The 9,498-nt window shown below is 35.2% G+C and overlaps 1 protein-coding gene across 1 annotated transcript in view; it reads left to right on the top strand.

The window, feature by feature from the left end:
- LOC105458020 (uncharacterized protein DDB_G0277605-like) overlaps positions 1 to 6,900 on the top strand; it is an 11,413-nt gene extending 4,513 nt beyond the window's left edge. Inside the window, exon 2 of the mRNA XM_011703034.1 lies at positions 4,862 to 6,900. Within this exon, the coding sequence (XP_011701336.1) occupies positions 5,158 to 5,724 (567 nt within the window). The 5' untranslated portion in view covers positions 4,862 to 5,157 and the 3' untranslated portion in view covers positions 5,725 to 6,900. The remainder of the gene's footprint in view (positions 1 to 4,861) is intronic.
- Positions 6,901 to 9,498: the final 2,598 nt, after the last annotated feature.

The following is a 9,498-nucleotide window of genomic DNA, read 5'->3' as shown; positions in this document are numbered from 1 at the left end:
GTGTGCATACAGAGGCGTATATAATTATTTCTGAAAAATGATATTTCGGAAAATAACTTTGACACACATGGTTGAATTTGTCTCAAAATAAACTTTAATTTGGTAAAAAAAAATTCGAAAAATTAAAAAAAAGTTGGGTGGTAAAGGTAAACAAAAAAAAACAATAAAAAAATTATTTTAAACTATAATTATAAAGTACTCTTAAAGCCATTCAACTTTTATTCAGAACATTTTTTTCTTTCTTTCGTTTTGATGATATTCGCATTAAAAAAAAAATCGATTTTTTTCTAAGGGATGTTTCACTCCTTAACGTGCGACTCAGCACGAATGCAAAAATTGTAGTATCTTATTTTTGTTTGTAGTTTAACATATCCAAAGCTTATTGAAATCGGAGGGGGACACTTCCGTGTGTTCCCTTGTGAGTTTAAATGATCAATTTTCAAAATATTTCTGACTCTCTCTTCGCGGGATGGTTTGACCTCATCATTAATTTGCGTTATAATATAATGATATTTTCCGTTTCGACGGTTTCTTTTGTTATTTCTGTTAATTCTTCCATTATTACATGTACGTGGTACTTGTATTTCTGTTGCGTTCTCCGTGGTGTTTAGAATGCTCACGGGACAAGAAAATTCGTGAGGCTCTACTAGGTAATTCCCGATTAATATTCCGGGCGTTGTTTCTTCCGCTCGTGTCACGCCGATTATATTTCGGTCGGCCGTGCCTGCACAATAGTTTCGCTTCGCGGCTTTAACATCATTCGCTTATATGGGCGAAGTTTAAATTTTGTATCACCGATTCGAATCTGTTGATTTCGATTGTCGCATATAATAATATGTTTTTTTAATAAAGTCGGCCCCTAGTATACCATATTCCATGGCTTCGTTATCTTTTACTATGTAAAACGGATGTTTTACTGTGCCGTCTCGTAATGGAATCATCGCGTAAGCTCTTCCTATTGTTGTAATAGTATGACCCGTTATTCCTGTGAGTTTAATTTTTTCATCATATATCAAGACAATGTCCTTAAGCGTTTTTAATTTTAGGAGAGAAATTGATGTTGCGCTTGTGTCATAAAGGAAATTTATTTTTTCGCGTTCGGTTTCGCGCACAGGTAACGTCACTAAATTAAAATTACAAATGAATTTTAAAACACAACTTAAGTAGCTTCGTTAGCTAGGTTAGATTTACAAACATACATACGCATACATTCACGCATCGGTAGAAATGGCGGAATCCGCTAAAAAATAAACTTGCGGAATAAAAAACGGCGGAATCGGCGGTGTGAACTACTACCAATCATAAACGTTCCGCAGTTCCGCATCCCATATATGTGACTTCACCCTGATTACGGCTTGAATTAAAGCCGATCAGTTGAAAGACGCGATTGTCGCGGTTGTGTGAGAAAGGTGGCTCAAGAGGTGGAAGCCCGAGAGCGGAGACGTCTGCGCATGACAGCAAAAAGAGAGGGGATGATGCGTGGGTATATTTAGAGAAACACGCTTCGAAAACTTCAATGTATCCCGAGAACCTCGCGAGGCCGACGACTCCGGCTATTGACTGGAGTCGTCGGCCTCGCGTGGTTTTCGGGATACATTGGATAATCTGTGGTCGATCAACAGATACGACACGAGTTAGTCTGTACGACACGATTCGAACCACGAAACACGTATCATATAATATCAGGACTCAGGGTAAATTCGTTTACCCCTAGGTGTTGTCCTACCGCGACTCAGGGTACTCGTACCCCCAGGCGTTGTCGCGACACACGAAATATATATTAACAGTGAACAATCAGTGCGACTCAGGGCACAAGTTCGCCCCTAAACGTTGTCGCAATAGTTTACAGTCAATGTATAAATCATAAATAAACAATTTCAAGCGAAACTACGCGTGTGATATATCTTAACACATCCCACCGATACACATAACAATACCCGTGTCTGCTCCAAATTTACGACGTAGTTAAGTATTTGTACGGAAACACGCCTTTATGCATTAGTAAATTTTTAAAATTTTCTATAGACTAAATTATAATTCTATAGACTAAATTACAATTATAATATTCGCGTTGCAGTATTCATAGTTTATTTTTTCTGAGAAATTAAGATACTAATTTGTCAAAATTTAGTATTGAGAAATTTGAAGGAATCGATAAATCACAATTTTACGCTAGTTTCCTTATTATTTTTGTCTTCCGTACTTTTAACATGTTTTATAAAAAAAATGTATTTTTTTTTGTAATCGGAAATAGATCTACGCGTCCACACATCGTATGCTGTAGCTATTTCTTTGACAAATGTGAGTCATAACTGGATAAATTGTAAAAAACTACGGGAATGCAATACGAATCTTTGTAACTTAAATTACAATTGAATGCGTGGGACATCTGAATCGCCCGGTCAAGAAGCAGCGATCGCGAGTCATCAGACGCGAATGGTTTATCGCACGTACGTAGTCCTGTTAAATTTTTCTCAATCGTCCCGCGTGAAATCTGTCACGAGGATATTAACGGACAAAATAGATATACACTATGCGCTTAATCTATAAGTTCTTCGACGAACCACGCGACGCAATTCTTATCGCGATGAAATCGATATACATAATACGCGAATAACGTCATTCATTGTACGAGCAGTATAATATAACACACATATTACTTGCCTTATGAATGATGCTAGAAGTAGCTAAACTTAATATCGGATCCTCCTCCCTCGTCTTCTCCAAGGTACATTTCAGGTCGGCGTACACGGCAAACGGCATTCGTTCCTTTCGGTTGCAATTTTTGAAATTCAGCCACTTGTCGTCGTCGCTCGGTAATTTGACGGCACAGTCGTTTATTTCTCTGTAATTCAACGCGAGCTTTCAATTTCTCGCTTGAGCCACAGTAGTGCAAACGTCTGCAAAAAATATTGTATAATTTATTATTCTTCAAGAAAGAGCGATGAAATATTCTTTATAATTTTTATTTATTTAATGGATACACACCTGTCGCAAAAGAATTTAATATTCTTTTTCTTGCTCACTTGTGAGCTCACGAGGCGGGACAGATTCTTGATTCATGTGAAATATTCATTGTTGCTATTTTTAAGGTACAGCAGGTTGACGGGCTTTTCCATTTTTTGATCTGTGAGTCGTATTGAGAGGATTGAGAGTCCTTTCTTCTTCTTCTCGATGCTATACACATTGATGGAAATCACTGCGGCATTGAGATTCTCGATTTTTTAAATTTGATTTAGCGTATCGAGAACTTGATATTTTTAAGATTTAACACTGCTGAATAATGAGGATAGAAGAATTCTCATTCTGCGTGATTTTCTGCGGGATGCAGAGCGGTCACCACTTCTTCTTCTTCTTTAGTTAGGCACTTGCTTCTAACCGAAGACAATACGGCCACTTTTACGTTACACGTGTATTATTTCAAAATTAGTTGATGAGGAATGCACAAATACGCAACCGCGAGTTTCGTCAGATGTGCCAAATTTAGACAAGGCGGCTATCACTGGCCACAAGGAACACGTATTGTCCATAGATTTTACGTTGACTATGAGTGCATTCGATTAGCAGCAGTTAGTGCATTGCTTTTTTACCTGCAGTCATGTGGCCTAAATTTACTGAATGGATACCTGCGCGAATATCTGCTCGGATCGTATCTTCCAATAGAAAATTTGGACAAAACTTTAACTGAATCAATCAAGAACTCTTTGCAATAGATAATTAAGAAGATTTTAAACATAGATTTATATTCAAATAAAATGTAATATTATTAATTAAAATGTAATAAATGTAAATTTTTAGATTGAATAAAATATTATATTTTTATTGAGATATTAAATTTTATTGATATAAGAACCAATATTTTAAAAATATTTAATCTATGAGTTTTATTTAAAAATTAGATTAGATGTAAAATTCTTTGTAAATCATATCTTTAATCACATTTTATTTTAAAAATTTTAATGCATAAATGCTACTGATTGTGCTACGAAAGTTATAAATAGTAGCTTGTCAGACTCTGATTTGTGGTCAGACAGTTCTGATGAAAAATTAAAAAGAGAAGAAAAGGGAGAGAAAATTGCGGCGACGGCGCATTTCCTCTTATATCAAAATATTTAATTTATTAAAAACAAATATAAGCAATAAAATTTAATGAATAAAAGATTCAAAGCGGCGACGGATCTCTTCCCCGCGAATCCCTTGCCCCTATAACGTCATCCCCCTCCTTGGGTACCCTGCATCGCAGGATCCCACCGCTCCGCACCCACCTCGGAGCTCCCGGATTAGAAACCGCCTTATTCCAGTTATTCCTACTTCTGAATTAAAAAAATTAAAGTACAATTTTGAGTATTTTTAATAAATTTTGCTATCTTACTATCCAATCTTACTTTTGCTTACGCTATCTTACATGTGGCACATAGAATTAAAAAACAACACCTTCGTCTCGTGCGTCAGTGCTTGGTTTGTTAAAAGCGATCAGTAAGGATCACGAATGACACTGGCCAGCAGGACCATGCAAAGGGTTTTTGGAACCCTAGTACAAAAATGGGGCCTCACCTATTCATAAATTTCGTTTTAAAAAAGCTTTGAAGAATTTAGACAATATAAAACGTTTGTATAAAGTATAAATTATAAAATATAATATAAATGAAATATAAATGAATATAATTTGTAAATTGAATTGGATAGAGATTTAGATAGAAACAATAAAAAATAAATATATTTAAGTGAAATTTCGGGGTCCCTTGACATTGAGTGCCCTGGTGTAGTGCATGCTAGCTGTACACCCTCCCTTTGCACGGTTCTGCTAGCTAATGTTGAGAGTTGTCATTAAAATATTAAGATAATATTTTAATCTCATTAGGATATATCAGAAGGAGAAGAAACGATAAGCGAGCGCAGAGAGAGAAAGAAGGGATCGTGACTTACTGTTGGCCGCCAGCTAGCAGCGTAAGTTGAGCAGCGTTATAGATATACACTAACACTCACGCACTCTTTAGAGAGCGACAAAGATATCGTTCTCAGTCAAGCGGGATCCCACTTAAAATATTTCGAAGAGAGGGGATTTTACGAGCTTCACTTTGCTCATTTGCCTGGACAACAGTCCAGTTCGTCTCCTACGTGTGAATCGGTTAATCTTTGGTGAGACGTAAAATTGCGATGTCGTCCACTGCTCCACCCACGAAACAAGCGAAATTAAGTGTTAACAATAATAACAATAATAGTAACAATACTAACAATCAGTCGTTCTCCGCGCACGGCAACGTTACTTCCAACAACGTCGGACCGTTACCTTCACGTAACGATGAACAGGAATTTTTAACGAAGGAAGAACGCTTCATCAAGGAACATTACGATTATTTCAATCAAACGTTCACAAACTTGTTGATGCATCGACAAGCGATATCGGAATCAAGTGTTGCTCAGCGCAAACAGTTGGAAGAGGCGTTAAGACTGCAAGCAAGCTTGAAAAACGGTCTCGATCAAGCGAAGAACGATCTGCAACGACGAGCGAGCGAGTGCGTAAAGTTAACTCGCGAACTTCAAGAAGTGCGTCTTCAAAAAGATCAACTTAATCAGGTAGTGAAGCAAAAAGATAACGAAATATCTTCGTTACAGAAGCAACTTACGCATATAAAAGACGAAATGACAAAGTTCTATAAAAGATGTCTCGACATTAATCAAAATAATGCACCTAACAATAAGCAGGACCGACGAAGCAACTGAGAGTGTTTTGCGTCTCTTAATTCCGACATTACATCCGTTGATCCGGCAAATGTGCTGCAGAACAAGAACATTGTTTGCCTCATCAAGTCACTTATTGCTTACACCCACTATGCATCTGTGCGGCGTACCGAGTCCAGACGAACACATAGCACTATATCGAGGGATTGCATCATTTGTTCAGCCGAACAACATCCGAAATGCGCATTCCAGCCAAAATATTAGATAACGACAGCAGGGCTATAGACTGAGGAAGGGTCTTACGGCGCCGTGGGCAACCGCCTCGCTCGCCTCATCCTTACGCCGGGACTGAACGACAGGCAGAATGAAAAACGAAGAAAAATGTCAATCCACGAGGAAGATATGGATAGATAGGAAGATGGATAGATAGGAAGATATGGATCGACGTTCCATTGATATGGAAAACAAAGCTGGAAAATTATTACACAACTAATTTTATTTGGTTTTTTTTTATGAACTATTAATACAAATAGCTATCTCTTTATTATTATTAATAGTTCGACGAAATGGAAAATGATTCTTCAGTTGATAAAGCTTGCGGTTTTGACAATGAGTACTTTCGAACACCTTCTTCGATATGGCAGTCTGCCCCCGTTAATTCTGCCATCGTGAGAATGTGAAATCGACATAGTTTTCATCAAGTTTAACATGAAGACATTCAACATGTTTTGTATGAAGACTATTTGCGACTTGCGATTGGTGATAGCTGATGATGTGATTATCGGTAATGTCGATGTAACCATGTGTGCGCTAACGCTGTTACTATAATTGATGGCAGAATAATCTATTAAGGGATCTAATCACCCTGATTGAGTCTATAATAAGCATAAATTAAAATTTTTTTAAAATTAACTGCTGTGTAGTATTAATTTATATTTTAGGAGCATAATACACAACATTAAAACTATAAATCTGAAAATTTTCGAAAAGATTGAGCTAAAAATGTAGGCTGCAGAACAATTCTTGCAAAGCTTCTTTGTCGCGTCAGGATCGGACGGGTGTAACATTTCCGGAGAGGAGAGTGGTGTGAAATAAAAAAACAAAATATTTTCCTGTAAACAAATGTTATAGTTATCGTGTTGCGTAGTGATTTTTTTTTAAATTGTAGAAAGATCTTGAAAAAAAAATTTTTTTACCTTAAAATTCAAACTTAAAAAATTTATTATAAATTAATGGATTAACATATCAAAAAAATCTTATGCAACACGATAAATAATTTTCTTAAGAATATGCTTGTAAAAAATAAAGTAAATCGAACTATTAATTTCTGAGAAAAGTTTACACCCGTTTTGAAAAATATAGTTTTAGAAAAAACGCAAAAGAAAATTCGAAACGGTTTTTCTATATTACAGAATATTACAGAATGGTTTTACTTCTAGGCTTAAAAGTATTTGTAAAAGTTCAAACTTTCAAAAAATGTAATTAAAAAAATCAATTATTTCAGGGTGGTTAGATTCCTTAATTTTATAAAGTTTATAGATGAAATGATAGAGTAAAAGCGTTGGAAGCGTTAAATGTGTATTTACGAATTATCTCAATGATGATTCTGAAAAATATTTAATGAGTGATTCCTTTGTCTTATTTCATTGCGGGCAAGTTCGTCTTGTGTGCGTTATTGAGAGAAAACGCGTTGTAATAGTTCCTTTAATAAAATTATATTTTTTCTTATAAGTGACTAGGAATAATTGAACAAAATCTAATAGTTATTCTCAACGATTTAATCTCGAACGATCAAGAAATCTTTGCGCTGAGTCAAATGCCTAATATGCAAAGTTCGCATTTTGTCGATGTCCTCGTCAACAATTGTATAGATTCTCGTACAATCTCGTGTGCAAAATACTAATAGCGCGCGGATTAGATCCAAGTTGATCGCATCCGATCTACATACGTAATGACAACTAACCATTCTGTAAAACAAGCGATTATTCGTGCAGCAATCAAACGACCATCGATCTTATAAATCTTGTTTTATTGATAGACTCTTCGGATCAAACGTGACGTTGTGCGCGATTGTTCAATGCAAAATTACTGGATTGTTAGAATAATTAGTGTCAAACGTTGCTAATTCATCGCAAACGACGTTCTTAAAGTGTTTCTTTTTATTTCAACGTTCAATACGTAGCCCGATGATTTTCTTAATCATTTCTCGCTCACGGTTTTGAATACGCCGCGCTTGACGATGAGCGCTTTATCATTTTACAATTTTATGAAAACGATGACGCGCTGTATTTTATTCACCAAATGATTGTATAGGCGTCTCGAAAGCTTCGTCAAACGATTAAAAAAAAATGTAATTGAAGAATTTCATTATATCAGCGATTATAAAGGAGAGAAAGAATCGTATAAGATTGAAACATATTTTTGGTTCGACTGTGGCAAAAATAACAAGTACTCTCTCTGAGAATACTCAATCGTTGCTCGTAAAATTTTGTAAAAATCGTATAAAATTGTTACTATCAATGAACAGAACTCGTCGCAACTGATTGAATATTCTGATCAAATTTGTGCTGAAAATGAATGATGTAGTTATAATATATATATGTTAGACGAGAGCCTTCAATATTTTTAAAATTTATACAAGCGATAAGGATATGAAGGATATGATTTTTTGCATACAAATATGTATTTGTATGCAAAAAATCAATTTGGATACTTGTATATTGCGATGCGATGAACACCACTGATAAATTGACGGATTACAATTACACTAATGTTTTTTTGTAGCTTTTAAAGACAGCCAATTCACCGGGACAAAATTCATCCAAATGTCGAATAATGAAATTTTATTTTTACCATCGATATATTCAGGTACAGCTTACGTTTCTCCGGTTTAATACCTATCCACAAAATCTTTCTACGATACCATTACTGTGTAATAAACAAATACGAGTCACGTTTTTCTACGAATATATAATGTGTGAATAAAAACACTCACCCATATTCGATGTATATTTTTGTCTCGTCTCATCACCTCTTTCTCGACATATCCTCTTTTTATTTCAACTTCAGCATATATTATGTATTAAAAAAACACAAGTCGATTATTCTTATGAAAAAAACGAAAAAACCGCAGGAAAAAAAAATCAATTGTGGATTTGGATATGCCTTCATATCGGTAAGCGCATGGACACAAGGCGCGCTTGAGCGATTTGACGTATCTAATAATGTGAAAAATTAGAGTCTTATTGTTTGTTTTGATTTGCAATCTATTACGCGATAACAGTTTACTTCCGGTAAATTTTTGTTGAAAAATTATATCTAAATTGGAATTTACGAATACATTCATTAGAATTTCGGAATGTTGTCTGCGTGTTGTTTCAAGTTTATGCAAATTCGATTACCATAAATCTTAATCTTACGATACTGTTCTCGTAATGAAAAATATATTTTTTATACGACACAAGCTTGTCATTGCAATAATAGCCATTTGTACATACAACTTCACGATGCTTACACTTTCAATCGTCACTTTCCAATTTATTATTTACAGAAAGTTCTATGAGATACCGTTTGCTGTTTCTCATAAACGTAAATATGAAATTAATAATTCTAAGGATTCCCAGTAAAATTCAAAAATTTAAAAAAATACGCTAATGAGAATGCGTGTACGGTAATTGTTGCGCAATGATAAATTCAGTGAATAACACACGTTTATTCCGCGTATATAGATTTATTGTCAAACGTTTCGGCCATCCATCTGGCCATCCTCAGTGATGTAACAATGGTACAGATCAAATTGTCATTATGTTAAATAAT

The sequence above is a fragment of the Wasmannia auropunctata genome, unplaced genomic scaffold (assembly GCF_000956235.1).
Source record: "Wasmannia auropunctata unplaced genomic scaffold, wasmannia.A_1.0 LD334758.1, whole genome shotgun sequence".
Taxonomy (NCBI): Eukaryota; Metazoa; Arthropoda; class Insecta; order Hymenoptera; family Formicidae; genus Wasmannia; species Wasmannia auropunctata.
The sequence above is the reverse complement of the archived record's forward strand: the minus strand, read 5'-3'. Positions and strand labels throughout refer to the sequence as shown.